Raw genomic sequence first — 19265 nt, forward strand, 5'->3', positions numbered from 1 at the left:
GGAACTGGAACTGTCCTGTAAAAAAATAAATATGAATCTTAATATTAAAATAATTTTTTTTCTAATAAAAATAACATAGAAAGCACATTAATTTGGCGGTTCGCGAGTGACATTCAGTGACGTAGACAAATAATAATAATAATAATAATAAAAACAATAATGCGTCAGGAGCATCCAAAGAGTTCGTGCGCGTGTGAATAGAGAGAGGCCGCGTTGATGTGAAGCAGATGTTTTTTGTGAAAAGCCTGTAGGCAGTGTGAAGGAGACGCAAAGGAGCCCAATTTCGCGCTGCATTTGACGTGAGGCTACTGGTGTTTGTGGGGGAAAAAAAAAAAAACCATCTAGGTATCTCGAAATCTAACTCTTAAATTTACGGTTATAAATAGAATTTATAATATTCGAGCATGACTCGGATTCGCAATAGGATAGATAATTTGTGTGAAATTTATAGGCAGCTTAAAACAAGACAAAAATCATGGAGAAATAAACATGATTCTCTAAATAGAATTTATGATGTTCTACTTGGACTCGGATTCGGATTCCACTACTGCTGCACACAATAGGTTAGATATTTTGTATAAAACTTATAGGCATCTCGAAACAAAACAAAAATCACGAAGAGATAAACAAGATTCTCCTTGATTTCAGTACCACCTGTCAACTTTGCAATAATTTAGTTTAGGTTGCTTGCGTAAATTAAGGGTTAAAGTGCCGTTCCGTGCCGTATGACATGGGGGGCACGATACAGGGGATGTCTCGGATCCTCCCTCCGTGCCACTGCATAGTGCTGCGTATCGCGCGAGGCAATATGATACACAACACCGTGCCACGCACTGTGCCTTGCTGGCACACTTTTTTTTTTTTTTGCTTTTTGATTTTTTTTCCTTTTGTTTTATTATTTAGGGTATCAAGAAGCATTCTAGGTACTCGACACCTTCAAAAATATTACAAATCGAAAATCTACTTGTTAGATAAGTCAAAAAATTTGTTTTATCAAATTATTTTATTTTCACAAATTATTTTATCAAAATTTATTGCACCATAAAATTTTTGGTGAATTAGGAGAACAAAATCGAATTTAATAAACAAATTTTTAGGCACATCAAATATAAAATTTTATTTTTGCATTAGAAAATTAAAAATACTGATAAAATTAAAAACTAAATTAAAGTAATTGATATTTAAATTTATTTAATTTATTTCTCATATAATTTATTACTTAATTTTTTTGATATATCTAATAATTTTTTCAAATAATTTTTTAAATTATTTTAAAAATTAATATTTTTGTATTTTATAAAAAAAGATTGTAATATGGTCAAAAGAAAGAAAAAAGTTTTTACATTTAAAAAATTTTAATCTATAAAAATTTCTATTCTGCATTAGATATAATTATACTTCACATATAAAAAAACTTATAAGTATATTAATTAATGAGTATAGTAATTATACATAATAAATATTCATAATTATTTTGATTAAATCTTTCAAAATGATATTATAAGAGTTTATTAGAATAAGAGAAACTGAAACAAGTCCGTACCAAAGTATGTCAATAGTAGATCATACATCTCTATCGGCACGTAAGTGAACAATGTGTCCGCATGAAAACGTGCCAGTACCATACAGTGCCAGATAGACAGCAGCACGCCACCGTGCCACGACAATTTAAACCTTGATTTAAAGTGAGTTAAAAATTTGTTAAAATGAACAACTATATTAGTTATTGGAGGTTAATAATTATCAGAATTCTCAATTTCATCAACTAAACGGATAAACAAAGTCAAATTCTAGTAAATGTAACAAAATTTCTGATTCTATTGGCAAAAGTAAAGTTAAATTAAGTATATAAAAAATATAGATGCTGTCAAATCAAAAAAAATAAAAAAGAGCATATATTTGAAAACGACAAATGAAAATACACACTACTAAAGAATTTTTGTCGGTTCTGCGCATAACCAACCACTATAAGTGGACTAATCATGAAGCAACAGTACATCACAAAGTCATAAATTTCCCTTCCTAAAAATATAAGAAAATTGCGATTCTTCTTGCAGATTTTCAGCACCACATCACCAAGAGAAATGAATAACACATTTCCTGATTATACAATTAAAGAAGAAAAATAAAAAAGAAAATCTATAGCTAGCACTAGATGAACGAGTCAAAAAGTTGGTCAAAGTTCAGATGTTGCCCATAATCAGTTGTGGAGGGAACAATTCACCGGCGAGAGGACTCCCGAAACTCTCGATCATTGTGAAAAGACAGATTGACCGTGACATTGGTATCATGTAGATTAATCATTAAAAGCCTGAGACTTTCAAAATGGCGATCTTTCGCTGTTTGATATCTCATTCAGCAACCAACTCAGGAAGAAGAATAAGCACTAAATAGGATCAGTCAATCATTTCCTTTTGTGTTTCTTTCATCCTCATAACCAGATGCCCTCCCACTTCTTCCGATTAGATAAGACTGAGGAAGTGGATTCTCATACTGCGTACTGAGACCTCGGTAGGACCGCGCAGCAAAATATTCTGCACCAGATCGAGCTGAACCTTTGAACAAAATAGAATCCGCGTGCTCGTTTCGGAAACTCAAAGCCTTCTCTGCAGTCTCTGCCAAGGCAAGGGTACTCTCCTTTTGTTCTCCATTTTCTGTGAATATATAACTCTAAATTAGTGCTTAAATCAACTAATTTTGTAAGCAGAACTGCGAGAAGAGGAGGAGAATTTATCGCCAAGCAACTTGGTAGTTGTCCTCCCCTGGACGATATAGATGGTTTTTGACATCGATGCTTGTTAGCAAATATCAAGGAAGGCGAGAATTGGAGAAACAAAGGTTTTTCACGAATATTAAAGGAGAACTATGCAAAAGAAAATTTCAAAAGAATTAAAAAAAGGAAACACATTGTTGTATCTAATTATGTAATACCGATTGTTTGAAGGGCTAGGGCTGTAGATGGATAAATCCTATTCCTACGTTCAACTATGTATCAGAAAAAGTTTTTTGTCAAACCTAGTGTCATCCTGTCTCTAGACATGCTCAAACCAACTCAACAAGTTGGTCTCTCAAACTTATCCTCTAAGAAATATAAATAAGCCAAGTATAATCCATGCGATAAATTATCATTTATAGCAAAAGGCTAAAAAGCCCGATAATGAAAGAATTGTATACCTTGAGAATCAATATCTTCCACATAGCCACCTTGTATAAATGAGAACCGAGCTTCTTCACTGCTTTCAACAACTTTCGTCATACTTGAGTTCATCAAATCCTGAAAATCCAGCACATATTCTCCAGTCCATTGTCTACCCCTGATGAAGACTACTACGATTAGATGATCACTGAAACAATTTTCTTAATTTTGATATTGAGTCAATGGGCAAAAAAATTGTCCAGAACGAATGGCCAGGCCAACCTTATTTATTGACATGCTATGCAATTAAACCAAATGTGCTAAATACTATTCCAGGATTTCAAGCAGTTTATTAATTCTATCATGGGCAACTAGTAAAATTGGTTTGCAGGATTCTGATTTCCCTATTACAAAATAAGCAGTGGAGGAACTTCATTTGCTGATATCTACAATTCTTTCATTCACATATTGACTAGTTAAATTACGAACAGGATATTATAAGTAAAAGAAAAGGGAATAGTAGAAGGTAATTTACACACGGATATTCAATTTTCATAACAGGGATGCTGAAATAGATGCACTCTGCAATTTGTATTCCAATCCACTACAAAATAACACTGTACCTGCCGAAAGCTAACACTGCCTCGAAAGGAGTGATAACAGGACCCAAAAAATCCTTGCTATCCAACAGAGCAGTTTGGGCACACGAAACATAAACAAAGATTTCACACTGTCCAAAAAGAAAATTCTATTCAAATACTCTAAATGAAAATTAAAGGAGAATAAATTACAATTTCTGCAATTAAGGTTCACCTCCGGAAAGTTGGCAAGTTTGGCAGAGTTTGGTCTGCCCATGACTAGCGTGTATGACTTCTTTCCAGCAGCCTCAATCAATTCTTTCATTTGCTGAATTATGTGAAGATAACCAGCTGCACTCAAAGACATAATGTAGAGTTATGGTACTATGGAATTCAATATACACCACTAAGGGCTCGCACTAAGTACAAAATTAATTCAAAGTACACCTGCATTCCTTAATGTGTTCTGAATGTCTTAACTTCACATTCAGTGTTAGTTAATCAATTATTAAATCACATTAAGCTAGACACCTCAAGGATGAACATGAATAACGACTAAACAAGTTTCAAACTGAGCAACCGCAGCTTCCGCAACAGATACAACGAATATTTTTCTTAACAAAACTAATTATAAAACCCCCCCTTTTCTTTCCATATGAATGAGGCATAATTAAACTAAAGACAGAGCATCTTCGAATATTCTATCATCTATGAAGGATCTCTTTTTATGGCTAAAAAAAGTTAGTAGCTAAAATTTGTCATGGAAACTCGTAGAAAGTACGTGCTAACCACTATTAATTATTTGCTCTACTAATTTACCAGAAAAAAAGAAATCGACAGATCTTCGTGTATAGCAACTATCATATATGAGTCAATATTAAGATCATATACCTACCCAAGAATCATCATCCATTATTACAGAAAACCTATACACGTACAAATGAAATTCTAAAACCAACATACCGACACCTAGAGTGCCCACCAAAATGCCAACAATATTTGCATCCTTTGCTTTCTCCACAAGGTAGTATCTACAATATACGATGTAAAAATGCATTTATCACAAAGATGTAATAGCAGCTTTTTCAGCTAACAGGCACATGTTGCAGAAGGTATAAAGACATAACTAATATTAAGCACCTGCGTTTAAGAATTCTTTGCTGATGAGAGACATCCTTCAGTAATTGATTTTCCACTGCATCATATCTAACTGAAAATAAGCAAAAGTTAATAATGAAAGATAATGCAAAAGTTTATTGCACTATTCCTTTGTACCCAAGGATGGTAAATGTAAACAAATTTACTCATGAAACAAAGTGCATGCTAATTTGGCAACACCATACTCTTCACGTGCTTATATATTTTCAAACAACTAGGGCCGCCACATGAATGTTTTGTAGGTTGCCATATCTGGATAAGAAATCTTCACGATTATTTATATGCCACATGCGAGAAACTCAGAATCAGGTTTATTCAATTTTAACTGAACTCAGAAAAATTGTGGTTTGTGTGAGAATTGATCCGGTATAACCTGAATGACCAGATAACTGAAAAAAAAACAAATGATTGCTATCTAGTGCATTTTTTTCAGCTAACAAGTTGCATCTCAGACAAAGTATAAATCAAATATATTCTCACTAGTGGTGCATCAGCATTCAACATTAAAATTTCAAAGTACCACAGAAATAAAATGCCTAAGTACACAAATTATCATGCTTCAACAACCACCAAAAGTTGTTTCTATATTTAAATAAGAGTACAAAAAGAACTAAAGAATAAGATGAGGCTCAACCTATTTCGCAGGTATTGAAGGTAAGCACAACATTGGCAAATGCCGAGTTATCCTGACCAATCCAAAACAACAAGAAGTCCTCCATCTTGTGATCCTTTGCGATACTCCATGTCAGTCCCCCAAGAAAATATTTACCAACTTCATTGTGAGAATTCCACTCAGAAATTATCTTATCACCTCCATTGACAATGTTGCCATGGAAGTCAAGCTGCTCTTTATCTGCTTTCTCTTTCACTGGCGGATCAATACTTGAAAAACTAACCTCTGCAAAATGGACGGTAGAACTGCCATATCTCAAGTTAGATGAGTTGGTAACCATTCCTTTAAGATTCTCCATAGCATGGGCATATTCTAACCCATATAAGACCTATTGTAAGAATCAAAGAACCAAATGAGAAATAACTGTCCAACACAAACCCTATCTAATGTAAAGCAAGTTATCCATACATTGCTCATTTTTGTGAATAATAAAATCATTACATGAAAGAAACATGGAATCTAATGGATATTCATAATGTTTCAAAACTCTTCTTCTTTTTTTTTTGTCCCAAAAGAGACCAATTATACCCTTCTAAGATAAATGACTCCTTCAAAAGTACACTTGCTTTTCTTATTACTGTTTAAATGCCAAAGCTGCAATCAAACAAAAGTAGGAACAAGGCAAAGTTAGCAAGAAAAAGGATGAAGGTTTTTTACTCTACAAAGCAGAAAACACTGAATGATTCATCATTGGTGTTCTCTACATGTACCTAAGCATCCCCTCTTATCACCACCTATTTTCTGTTTCAGTCTCCGTGATAGCAGTACTATCCAAAAAAAAGAGACATTTGTTGAAATTCTGAAGTTTAGCATGTGATTTTGTTGAGTAGCTAGCAATTCACTGTCAAGAACATAGCATATACAAACTATAAGTTGTAAAGATTTGACTTAACATTACTGGGCAACAACAAATTCAGAAGCGAGTGATTAGTGCTTCAAGTTTCAACTAAAACTACAACCACCTCCGAAAACAATAAGCAGCTTGATACATACCAGAACAGGTTTCTCTGTGGTTGACAAACACTGATTTAACAAGTCTGCGCAAGCATTGCCGTTTATAGGTGCTTTTCCGAAAACGAAAAGAGCCGGCAAAGTTGACGTTCTGAAAGTAACAGAATCTGCATGTTACTATGACAGATTATGCATAACCACAAGCAACCAGTCTAAAATTACCCAAAATAAACACTATAATGACATTAACAGAAGTGATAAAATTACTAAAAAGAAAATTAAGATCGAGTAAATATGGAAATTTTGTAACTAAAATCAACTTCCAGACAACTTGGGAAATTGTCAAGCTATTTCCAATTCAAAAGTTCACACTGACCAAAATCTCCGCGCTCCGAAAACAGCTACCTCAACAAAAGTATCTCTCCAATCCCTCATTCCAAAAGAAACTCATCTCTACTGCGTAAATATCAACTCTTAATTCCAAAACCCCATCACTAATACGAAAAAAACAACTCCTCAATGATCAAAATTGTATCCTAAACCCATAAAATACCTAAAATATATACAATCAGACAAATAACTCTAAAGCTTCCTCAGCATGAATCCGAAGATACTACTGAAAGATCCCACCTTTCACAACGATCAAACTAATCTATACACCAGGAAGTAGGAACCACTAAAAAACTAATCTTTTCAGCTACCAATCAGTAAATTTCCCAAAACAAACCACCAAAAGAACATATGCAACCAAAATTTCCAATCCTCACATAGAAACTCACGGGCTCATACACGCGTGCCCATAGTGCACGACGCACTCCGCGTCCACGTGCGAGGCCCCAATCTCATCGACGCAGCAAGAGTTGTACGCCGTATCGGCCATGACGTACAAGCGCACGCCCTTGCCGAGCTCGCTCCTCAGCGCCTTCGCCACACTTGTCGAATCCCTCAAGAGCTCATCCGGAAACTGTAGAGAGAGGAATAAGAAAATACAAAAGATGAGACACTCTTCTAGGGTTATAGACTAGGAGACCAACGAAGAGAGTAGAGGAGAGCGGAACCTGTAACACGACTCTGGAGTAGCCTATACTACGGATGTAATCCACGGTGCGGGGTATGTCGTAGCTCGATTCGAAGTCCATGGAGGAGAATGAGCACCAAAAAGCTCGAGGGGAGGAAGAGGAAGCGGAAGAGGAGGAAGAAGACGTATGAGTTTCGGGGTATCAAAAACAGAGTCGAGGAGAGGGAGGCGAAAGTGTTCGGCGCTTCGAACTCGGAGTCGGGTTCGGATTCTTCCTTATCGGATCCAATTTATACTTATATCAGCAACTTGTATTTGCGTACGTGACGGTCTCAACTCTCACGTGCGCAAGCTGAAGGCACTGTAACGTGACCATCTAAAATATCATACATACCTCTTCAAAATCTAAAATACTATTTGTACATCTCTAAACATATAAATCCATCACAAATACTCTTTTAAATTTCAAACTCCAAGCCTAAATTGTAAATCCTTTATATTTAAAAGAGCACCAATAAAGCTTTACAATTTGAACAGTTATTTATAAAATTACAACCTTTCAAGAGCGTATTAAAAAAATAAAGTCTAAGTTAAAAGGTATAATTTTCATTTATTGAAAAATCTCTATATTTAGAATGATGAATCGATCTAGAAAGTGATTTACTGCATTCTCAAAATGGTACAACATATTTTCACAACCATTCGCAACCAAAACAGAGAGATACGCGGCAAGATATTCTAAGCTTAAACAAGTTCTTTAAATGTATCTGTATTCTTTTTTTAAAAAAAATTCATAGTTTCTACACTTCCAAGCGCAAGGAATTAAAGAAACCTTATTTCCTATAATTCCTACACCCCACGCGCAAAAAATTCACAAAATTCATCTGCACCATAAAAGGACTGAAGAGGAACTGCACCCTTTCCATCCATTTTTTCCAATTTTATGTGCATTCGATCTGTGAAACTGTACCACTGTTTTTCTAGTTTGCGTGCATTAAATTTCTCTAACAATTACATGAAATGCACATACCCAAGAATTTTGACTCCAGTTTAAGAAATTCAAGGAGTTAACTTAATTGCTCTGGTTGGTATCATATGTTCATGTTCATGTTCATGTTCATGTTCTACCTGCTGTGGAAGAAGATATTTTCTGAGTAATAATTGGTTAACAATGTTTAAGAGGTCCTTCTCATATACCTTTCACAAACTTGATTATCTGAAACGAAAAATCGCATACAGGGACAAAACATAATAGAAAAGCCATTTTCAACATAACTCCCAACCAGTCTCTTAAAGATAAAGAGTGCAAACAACAGCTTAGCCATACCCAAAAAAAAAGAAAAAAAAAAAAGAAAAAAAAAAACTTCATAGAGGCCAACAAGACATATCCATCTGCATGCGCTGTATAAAATGTGTACATTATGGCCATAACATTATGACATATTATGTGACATATAGTAGATTTTCGAGTTTTCTGTTTAACCGAGATCAGGCACAACGAAGAACTCCTCGTCGTCGGAGAGCGCGATTCTAGGCTTCTTGAAAGATATGTTGGATTTGTTGCTGGGTTTGTAGAATGCGGTGCTGCTTGTTTGCGAGGTGGGGACTTCGGGGACTTCGGCCGCTGTCGGTGCCCCCTTCGGCATTTGGTCTTGTAAGAGGCTGACGTCCTCGAACCAGTCTAACTCAACAAAACCAAGAGAAGATTCCTTCTGAAACTACACAAAGTAAACATGATTTAGAAGAATTTCAGTACGTCGACTATAGGTTTCAAGGGAAAACCCCTCGTTTCGAACTCTAAAACTTTGATACCTTAAGGTGTCAATAAAATTGAGCACACGATACAATGTTGTCAATAAGTTATCGAAGGGCCGATATAGTGATACAATTCAAACACAGTATGATAAAGTAAAATCGAGCAATACTACAGTGGGGCATTTGAAAATTTTTATCGAGTCTCAGCGCGTTCTTTACCTTATCACTAGATTCATAATCTGACAACTGGAGGAAATCATCAACAATCCACGGCGCGGGCACGGGCGGAGCAGGGGCCGCTTGCGCAGCGGGAACTTTAGGCACGAGGAGGGAGGGGCTGCATTCGGGTGGCCCAGAGCGGTTTTTCTCCGAGTCCTTGTTGCACAGTGAGCGGAGACCGACGCGAATTCCGGTAGCGAGATAGCGTTGGTGCTCACCGGAGAGCGCGCCGGGGACGTGGATTGGCTCGTCGCACTCCCGGCAGAAGAGGGCTCGATCTTCCACGCAGAAAATAAAAGCCGCCTTCTCCTAGCATAGGTGTTGAAGCGGAACGAAAAGAGGAGAGTGATGGTGCATCAGATACCATGCTTGATATATATATGATTAATTGCAGGTGAAAGAAGGAAAAATAGTTGCTGACACAAGATGGCAAGCACTACATGCAGGTGGAAAATTGAAACACAACCGATGTATCAAACAACTTATAAACGAATGACTAATATAGCTTTGTTCTACAGCAGAGTTCATGCTTCTGTAGATCTGATTTGTGTTCAGAACTAGAAGAATTTCACATGCATTAGAATCCCTCAAAGGCCTTGTTAAGTAAATGATCAATTAGGATTGGTATTCTCTAGCAACAAGAGTTCAACCATTTGCGTTCTTTTATTCTGTCAATTACAAGATTGAATTGGGAAATTTAAAAAAAAAAAAAAAGGAAGCTTTGAATGAATAATATAAATATGAAAAACAGCTCAAATTTGAGAAATTGAGTGCACAGCACAAACGCGGTCTCATTCAAATAACAAAGTTAAGCCATAAAAATCGAAAATTCTAAACAAGTAGCACTAAGCTAATGGAAGAAGTAGCTAATCTCAAGGCCCAGATCCTCTACGAAAGGGGTTAAGTGGTAATAATAATCAAAAAGAAAAGGGGGTTTTAAGTTTGGAGTGGAAAAATTAAATTTTTTTTAATTTTAAAAAATTAAAAATACGATGAATCTATAAACTGTTCGCTGCTGATGCAGATGTGACTATTTTTTTTTCTCTATATAAATGAGATATCATATCAACAAACTGAGTTTGGAGGGGAAAAAAGTTGTGGGGAATAATAATAATAATAATAATAATAATAATTTACTTGGCAGATGTCGCAGCGGGGGAGTTTGTTGGAGAGGGAGTCGAGGAGGAGGAGGCGCTGGTGCTTGCTGGCCAGCTTGTTGGCGGCGTGGATCTCCACGTCGCAGCTGCCGCACAGCGCAGCCTCGTCCGCGCAGCATATCACCGTCGCCGCCGCCTTCTCGCACACGTCGCACTGGATCTTCATCCCCAGTCTCTCCCCTATTCACTTCTGCTCCCCTCCCCTCCCCTTCTCTCTCTATTTGCAACTTCGATCTTCACTACTAATCACACAACCGCCTTCTTTCCGAACTGGTCAAGCAAATTAATTAAGAAAAGAGAAAGTGATCAAACCAATCGATCAGAGAGAGAGAGAGAGAGAGAGAGAGAGAGAGATGGGGGAAGAAGCAAGCTAAGAAGAGAGATCAAGAGAAGGGAGGTGATTGGCTCCCAAAATGGGGCAGAAATGGAGAAGGATAAATCTTCCTAAAAGTGTGTGATGGTGGATAAGACTTTTATTGCTATGATTACTTCGCATGCATCTAATGCCGTAATTACAATTAAATTAAATTTATTTATTTTTTTATTTGGGAATAAGTTTGTTTGGTGAAACAACTGTTTTTTTCGAGTTATACCAAATTATTTCAAGAGATGAGAAAATTGCTATTCTTGATTACTAAAAATAATATTTCAAAAACGAAGGAAGAAAAATAAAGACTTATTTCTCCTATTTTCGAACCAAATATTATCTTAATTTATTATAAAACAATCCGGAAGAGCGAATGAATAAAAAAAATAAATTATTTACTTTTTCTTTATCCCTTTGAACCAAAAATGCCTTAGGCATGTTCTTTTGTAGATAAAGCATTTTAGTCATTTGTTGGTTTATTAATAATGGGGACAGGGGAACTTGTGGCTGTGGATTGTTTGCGGAATTTGTGGCCAAGAATGGGTTGCCTCTTCTCCGCATTAAACAGCAGTACCTCTTTCTTCAAGTTGGCGAAGGGAGGTGTATCCGTGTATGCTCCGTTAGAGAGAGATTGTGTCGGGTCCCAGAAAGAAATCAGGACCGTCCATCATAAATAGCAATCGAAAGCTTGAGAACTGGGGAAAGTTGTTCCATTCGACGCTCCCTTATACTACTATCAATAGATTTAAAAGGGAAAATCGAGAAATGAAAAAATAAAATGGAAAACCAATCTAGGGGAAAATTTACTAATTGAATGGTGGGAATACTAGCCACACCATTGTCGTGGTTATTTTATTGAAGATGGTACGGTCGTATTTATTTATATATATATATTTTTAAAAAAATATTTAATATATTTTTTAAAACTTCTAAAATATTTTATATATTTCTTTTTTTTATTTCAAATATATTCGTCGTATATTTTTTCGTTATTTAAAAATAATTTCGCTATTAGTACTCGTAAGTCATCTCGAATTAAATCTGAATTAAATTTTTATTAGAAATTAAAAAAATAAGAATATCTTTTTTGTCCCTAACTTAAGGATAAATATGAAAATTTGATGTTGATAAAAAAATATATTTAAAAAGATAAAATATCAAAATACTTTTTCTGGCCTCTAATGTAAGAGCAAATACGAAAAGTTAGGAACAGTATAAAGGCATTTTTGAAAGACAAAATAATAATTTTTCAGATAACGGTGGTCCCTAACAGTTTACTTACAGAATTTAACTCTAGAGTCATATCTAAAATAACTTGAAACCTTAAAAGGGAGGGTATTTTTAATATTAGCTTTTTAGCATGGATAAATAAAGAAGTCAAAATTTTTTCAAGCGTATATAAGCAATCGTCTTTCTCTTTATTGAGAAAATATAACAGGTTATCCTCTTTATTCATTTTTAAGCTTCAAATTTGAAGAGCACGCGATCAACTAGGCTAGGTGCCGTGACTATAGTTGATAGTATCATATATTTTGTTTTTTTTTTTTTTTTTTTGAGAATAGGTAGCACGCTACCTGCTTCATTCAGTATCATATATTTTGTTAGTGTTGAGATTGATATGACCAGTAAATTAGTGTTTGAGTAAGGTTGTATCTAAGTCGGTTTAATATCTATTCAACTTTGTGAACTCGCGTTTGTTTTCGAAAGTTCCCTAGATTTTGTTTGATATATTTGAAGCTCACTATTGTTTGGTTAGAACTATTCTTTGATTAAAAAAATTAATCTTAGAAACTTTGGTTTTTGAAGTTTGTTTTAGTGTTAGTAGATGTCAATTGTCTATCTTCTTATTTTTATATATTTTTTGAAATTGAATACAACTGGATATTTCAAATATGAATCATCAAGTATTTAGCCAATTGTGCTGGATACCGTCGGTAGCGTTACTAGTGTAGCTCCAAATGTTGTTTGGGCTCAAATCATGTTTCAATTTAGATGTCGCAGAATATGGGCCAAATGTGTGGGCTTATGGATCGAAGAGTAACGGGCTCTCAAAATAATAACTTAGCATTTTTAGAAATTCAACCAATTCATGGGCCTTAAATCAAAGTACTCGAGAAGGGATAATTCAGATTTTTCATTCAAAAAATCATAATGCAATTAATTTAAAAAATAAATTTATTAAAGGTATTTATATTTTAATCTTGCCATCCATCATGAAGATGCTCAGAATACACAGTAGGTAGTCATAAACTTAAATTTTCAAAAATAATTTTTGTTAGATATGACTCAAAATCTATTATCGACTCAAGTTCGGATTTACGACTCGCCGACAGCTTCGCGGTGCGACCAACTTGGAAAAAAAAATTATGAAGAAAAAATGAATGCTTGTGGTGGGTAGCGGAGGGCTCGGGCTGACAGGCCCGAGCCCGTAGCCCACCACTGACATTCGCCAGAGGGTGCGGGGGGCTCCGTCCCCCGCGGTACGGATCGAATCCGAAACCCGTTATGAGTTTTCCTTCTCATTTTTGCCCTAGAGACGTGTGATCGTGGTTGGTTGTAACCTGAAGAACATTGTATTTTCTTTTTCGTTCCATAGTGAAGTTCTCTCCTCCCTCACCCGTGGTTTTTTTTCTGCAAAGAGTTTTTCACGTAAATCTGTATTTCTTTATTTTCTGCTTGTGGTTTGATTGTTTTTTGTGTTCGTCATTTCGTTTCCGTTTGTGCATTTGTCGTAACAATTTTTTTTTAAAATTGTCCGAAGTCATCTTTATAAAATTATTCAAAACATTGCCTATTACTAGATGTTGAATCTCCCCAAACATTATACTAGTTGATGGTGAGACTAATATTTTTATTTTTACCAAACTTAAGTTTTCAACGAAATTACAATAACATCAATGTAAAATGTCCTTTAGAATCAGAATCCCTATATGTTAAGCCAAGATTTGTCACCAAAAATTATTTGTTACTCTTACTTACTTTTTAACAAATATTTTTTTGAGAAAAAATTAGCATGCTGTCCGCTTTAACATTTTATTTTTTTTCCAGAGAGAAATTTATTTGAAAATATAAGTAATTAGGCTTTAAATTAGAAATTTTATATATCAATCATCTACTCTTTTGCCATTGGCGCTAGAGACCATCAGNGATCAGAGAGAGAGAGAGAGAGAGAGAGAGAGAGGTAACTTTTCCTTTTTGTTGAGAGGAGGATGGAGATAAAAGCTTTTAGAGGAAAAAGTATGGCTGCGGCTTACCAAATTAATAAATGCAACTTATATATAATTAGACCTATCTTTGAATATTTGTCTAGGGACATATTAATTGTATTAGATGATGACCATTCACTTTTATGACCTCCTCTTCCTTTTGTTAATGCTGTAGCAAATATCGATCCGTACTTTTTCTCGTCCTTATATTTTTTTTTTCTACTTTCATCAAAAATTAGGTATTTCATAGTAATTATGTATATATATATATATATAGAATTAGGCTGGAATACTATTAATAGTAAAACGCTATTTTTACTATCAAATTTTTAACCGTTGGATGAAAAATTGTAGGGTCAAGATGATAATAGACAGTTAGAGTTGAGTAGTCCTCTAGGGTTGAGTGGTCCCCACTGGGTTATGATATTTAATTCAATGGTTAGAAATAATAAAAAGAGTTGATCCAAAGGCTAAAAAACTGGTAGCAACAATGAGATTTTGCTACTAATAGTAGCCGAGTCCAACTCTCTCTCTCTCTCTCTCTCTCTCTCTATATATATATGGAGTTAAACTCCTATAATATCTATAGTACACGGAGAGTTTGGTACTATAGTCTTATTTTCAATTTTAGTATATTTAAATCAATGATTAATACTGTTAAAATTAATTTAGGACATTTGAAGTTTTTAGAAATAAATTTTTTTCTTTTTTTTCAATATAACTTACTTTATGATCAAAATTATTTTAAAATTATCAATTTTCACTAGCTAGCTACTATAGCGAGTTTGTAATTTAACGATATGAAAGAATCTAAATTTATTTAAATTTTGATATAAAATATTTTAAACTATCTGGATCAAGGTCAGTATCTTTGTTCTTGAATTCAAAAGTCATATCTTCAAATTTTAAAAATTGTTCAATTTTTACCGTTCATTTTGACATAATTTATTTACCAAGTAAGCGATATCGAAAAGAATTAAAATTTTATTCTTAAGAATTTTATATATTCTAGATCATATTTAATTAACGGTGTATATCATTAATTTAAACATTCTAAAATCGAAAATAAGACTATAGAACTGGAGCAAGTATAGTAGCCTCGTTCATATATGTGTGCGTGTGTGCGCACACTGATACTAATCCTGAATCATTTTCTACCGTTTTTATATTTTATGTTTGAGTAAATTATAGTTTGATTTTAATATTCATCATTTTTATGCTTTTGGAATATCTCTTCTCATATAATTCTTTAATGAAAATTAAGATCATGTTAAAGAATTTTTTGTCGACCTACCATATATATTATGGTGCTAGATCCTATCCTTATTGTGCTTCCAACTCCTGGGAGTAAAATATGCAGTCGCACATGTGATTAGCTTTGTCCTCTTCCTAATATCAAATTTAATTATGAGCTTAATTGTTATTTAATTTAGTTAAGTACAATTTTCAACAGTCACAGGGTACAAAATAATCAGTTTATTTCCTGTCAACTTGGACAGTCAAAGGCTAGCTAATTACTTTAGAAACATCTATCAAATGCTATTAAGGGCTAATTAGTGAATCTGTGATATGTATAGTGTCTATTCTGATCACGTGTAACTCAGAATTAAATATATAAAAATTAATGTTTTCTCTAAAACCTTAAAACTGTTAAAAAATAATATTTTTTTCTAATATTTTTATATTTAAATTTGAGTAATGCTTCTATACTTTTTTTTTTTCCGTTACCGTTCAATCACTCCCACTCAACGGTACAGATTTAATTTTCTTAAAATTGTGACCTACAATAGCAGGTCATTTTAGGAGTGGCACCGGTCACCGGGTACTTCAAAAAAAAATATTTTTATCTTTTAATATATGAGCAATTTAGTCATTTTATCTCTATTATATTATTAAAATTTTATTCTCTCTTTATTTCTTTTTTCTCTCTCTATTTTTCCTCTCATATTTGGTATTTCATATCAGAAAATTTTCAAATTATTTGACAACAAGAACATGAGATTATTTTGTGAACCAACTATGGATTTTTTTCTATATCCATCTTGAATCCAACCCGAATCATATATAAAGTTTAATATTATATTTGAATTTATATTTTAAAATTTTAAATTTAATATAAAATATTTTGAAATATGGTAAAAAGAAATAATTGTTTCGGGTTCCAGTCTTCCAGTTTGGATTTGGTTTTGGGTTTCAAAAAATTGGTTAGTTTCGGGTTTAGATATGGATTTTTGAAATCCATCGAGTTTAGAAATAGATTTTGTGATTGTTAATCAGATTCGAATTCAAATTTCTAACCTTTTTTTTTTCTGAATAGTAATCCTAATCTTTTTAATTTTTATGTTTAAACTAAATTTGTAAATTTCTAAACTAAATTTGTAAATTAATGCCTAATTAATGCCTAAATTAGGGTAATCAATCAATTTCCTAAATTAGTGCAAATTAATGTATAAATTTAGAATATCAATTAAAAGTTTCTTTAAATGATGTATAGTTTAATTACCGAAATAACCTCGAATAATGTAATCCATTTACCTACTAAATATTAAAATTACACCTTTACCCTCTATTAATCAACGGTTAAGTTTTATTTTATTTTTTTAATAATAAAGTACCGAATCATTTCTCTTTAAATTTAATTTTTGTAGCTTTGAAATATTTATTATGTTCTCTAAAACACCCATAATTTCTCCAAACAATGAAAGAGCATTGACTACTAAAAGTGAGTACTCCTATATGTCCTCTAAATTGTTGTTCTTATTAGTAATGTACTAGTATATACTATATAAAAAAAAAATAATGTGTATACTTCAAAATATTATATAATAATTATATTAATGCATCAACAACCGATAAAAGCAGTGTTTTAGAAACAAAGAAACTGTTCATTATAATAACCTAAGGCTTTGTTTGATACCACTGCCTCTTTTTATATATTATTTTAAATAAAATTTATAGATGAAATAGTTAGGAGAGATAAGTTGCTTATAATTTATACATCTACACTATTTCTTTGACAATAAAAATAAAAAAATTAAAAGCATTTTATTTAATTTTTAAGATCTATTTTTATAAAAATTGATATTCATTATTTGATTGAGGCCCATTTCAAACTAATCAATTATGGCAATAAAATTAAAAGTATTCATTTAACATAACAAATTGTATGAAATTAATTAAGATAATAAATAACAGTAACAATGTTGAGAACCCTGAAACAAGAGGCCTAAGATGTTTCTTTTTTTCTTTTTCTTTTTTTTCCTTTCCCTATCTTAGAAAGGGTCATAGTCCATCTCCATCAAAACACAGTCAAAAGTCACATGAGTGCACAGGATAGAAACATAAATAGCACTACACCATGACAACTGCAAATGTACACGTAGGGCATTTTTCAAAGCTTCAGGACCAGAGATTTTATTTGAGTTCACATTCCCCTTTGCTTTGCACCCTATGCTTTAACAAGTTAGCCCCCGTTTGGTTCGGGGTTAAGAAAAAGTAGCTATTCCAGGAATAGAGTTAAGTTCAGGATTAAAATAGTGTTAAAATTTTTTTGTGTTTGGTTGGAGTTGGAGTTAGTCTAGGATAGTGAAAAAAAGTGTTTGGTTGGAGTAGGTGGGATAAGAAGATAATGATTGATAAAGAAGAAAAAGGTGAGAGCTCGGGATGCGTGCGGGGTTAAAGTTGGGAGGGGGAGTGGGGTTAATGATTGATAAAGAAGAAAAAGGTGAGGGCTCGGGATGCGTGCGGGATTAAAGTTGGGAGGGGGAGTGGGGTTAGTAAACCCCACTANTTGATAAAGAAGAAAAAGGTGAGGGCTCGGGATGCGTGCGGGATTAAAGTTGGGAGGGGGAGTGGGGTTAGTAAACCCCACTAACCCGGTTTGGGGTGGGGTTTACTAACCCCACCCCAAAAGAGTGGTGTTTGGGTATAAATTGGGGGTTAAGGGATTATTCCACCCCTTAACCCCCAACCAAACGGTGGCTTAGGGTTCAATCTCGACTCAACTCAGATTAATTTTTTTTTTTTTTTTTTTTTTTTTTTTTTTTTTGTTCTATTCGTAGATCAGATATAGGCCTCTTGATTGGAATTAGATAAAAGGTATAAAGTTGATCTATTCCATTCCTTTTTTTTGTTTTAGCTATTGAATTCTTTTTAAAAAAGTTTGTTATCTAATTTCGAAAATTTTAAATTCCGTTCTCTCGGCTTCTAGTAAAGTTCTCAATTATAATCATATTGACAACCAAACTCACTTTTCACAAGTGATAGTGATGCCTCTCTCTCTCTCTCTCTCTCTCTCTCTCTCTCTCTCTCTCTATATATATATATATATATATATATATTTTAGTAACTACTCAATAAATCCAGCTATAATACTCTCAATAATATGTAATTAGTGTCTATTGCCAACATTTTAGTTCTTGAATCTATAATAGTATCATTAATAGATAGTTAGTTTAGTCATCCAATGATTAAAAAATTTGGTAACAATAACTATTAACATATTATTGATGATATTTTTACTGGACAAGTAATCAATTTATTATTACATTGACAACCAAAACTCACTTTTCACCGTGATAGTGACACCTCTATCTTTTTAGGCTCCTGAGATACGTGATTTGATATTATCTAGTTACAAATGATTCACTTGCCAACGCATTTGTTTATAGTAGACACCTTAGAACATTACTAGAACTGAACAACTTGTTATAGTTAGGTGGTGATTCGTTGGAGCTTAAAGATCTAGAGATGTCAAATGATCAATATTTTTTTTTCTCTTTTCCTATTAGCGTTGCCAAAAAATGGATAGGAGTTGACCCTCTGTTTGACTCTTTAAAATTTTTCAGATCAAATAGTTCTTTAACACATTTTCAAAGTGCTTTTAGTTTTTTCCATTGAAACCTCAAATTTGACCGGACGGTATGGTTTAAAAAGAGCAGGTCACACCACATGTCTACTGGAGAAAGTTCTAAATCAGGACTATTTAGTTTTAGAATTTTTATTTTAAATTTGCCATTGCACGTGGAATTGCTCGCGCAACGACAAT

General features: G+C 33.6%; 2 protein-coding genes across 3 annotated transcripts; both read right to left on the reverse strand.

Moving 5' to 3' along the window:
- LOC109723045 (diphthamide biosynthesis protein 2) lies at window positions 1875–7732 on the reverse strand. The gene is made up of 10 exons (XM_020251255.1): window positions 7555–7732; window positions 7276–7460; window positions 6539–6647; window positions 5507–5873; window positions 4855–4924; window positions 4678–4745; window positions 3950–4065; window positions 3760–3866; window positions 3175–3314; window positions 1875–2654 (listed from the first exon to the last, which is right to left on the reverse strand). Exons 1-10 carry the CDS (start codon window positions 7633–7635, stop codon window positions 2401–2403), a joined length of 1497 nt encoding a protein of 498 aa, XP_020106844.1. The 5' UTR covers window positions 7636–7732; the 3' UTR covers window positions 1875–2400.
- Window positions 8764–11132, reverse strand: LOC109723522 (B-box zinc finger protein 24). 2 transcript variants are annotated; one of them, XM_020251926.1, is made up of 3 exons: window positions 10626–11132; window positions 9489–9797; window positions 8764–9226 (listed from the first exon to the last, which is right to left on the reverse strand). In XM_020251926.1, the coding sequence occupies exons 1-3, from the start codon at window positions 10809–10811 to the stop codon at window positions 8993–8995; spliced, it is 729 nt and encodes a 242-aa protein (XP_020107515.1). In that variant the 5' UTR covers window positions 10812–11132; the 3' UTR covers window positions 8764–8992. The 2 variants fall into 2 exon arrangements, with proteins under 2 accessions (XP_020107515.1, XP_020107513.1); XM_020251924.1 differs by having other exon boundaries at window positions 8764–9232; window positions 10626–11130.

The sequence above is a fragment of the Ananas comosus genome, linkage group 17, assembly GCF_001540865.1.
Source record: "Ananas comosus cultivar F153 linkage group 17, ASM154086v1, whole genome shotgun sequence".
NCBI lineage: Eukaryota > Viridiplantae > Streptophyta > Magnoliopsida > Poales > Bromeliaceae > Ananas > Ananas comosus.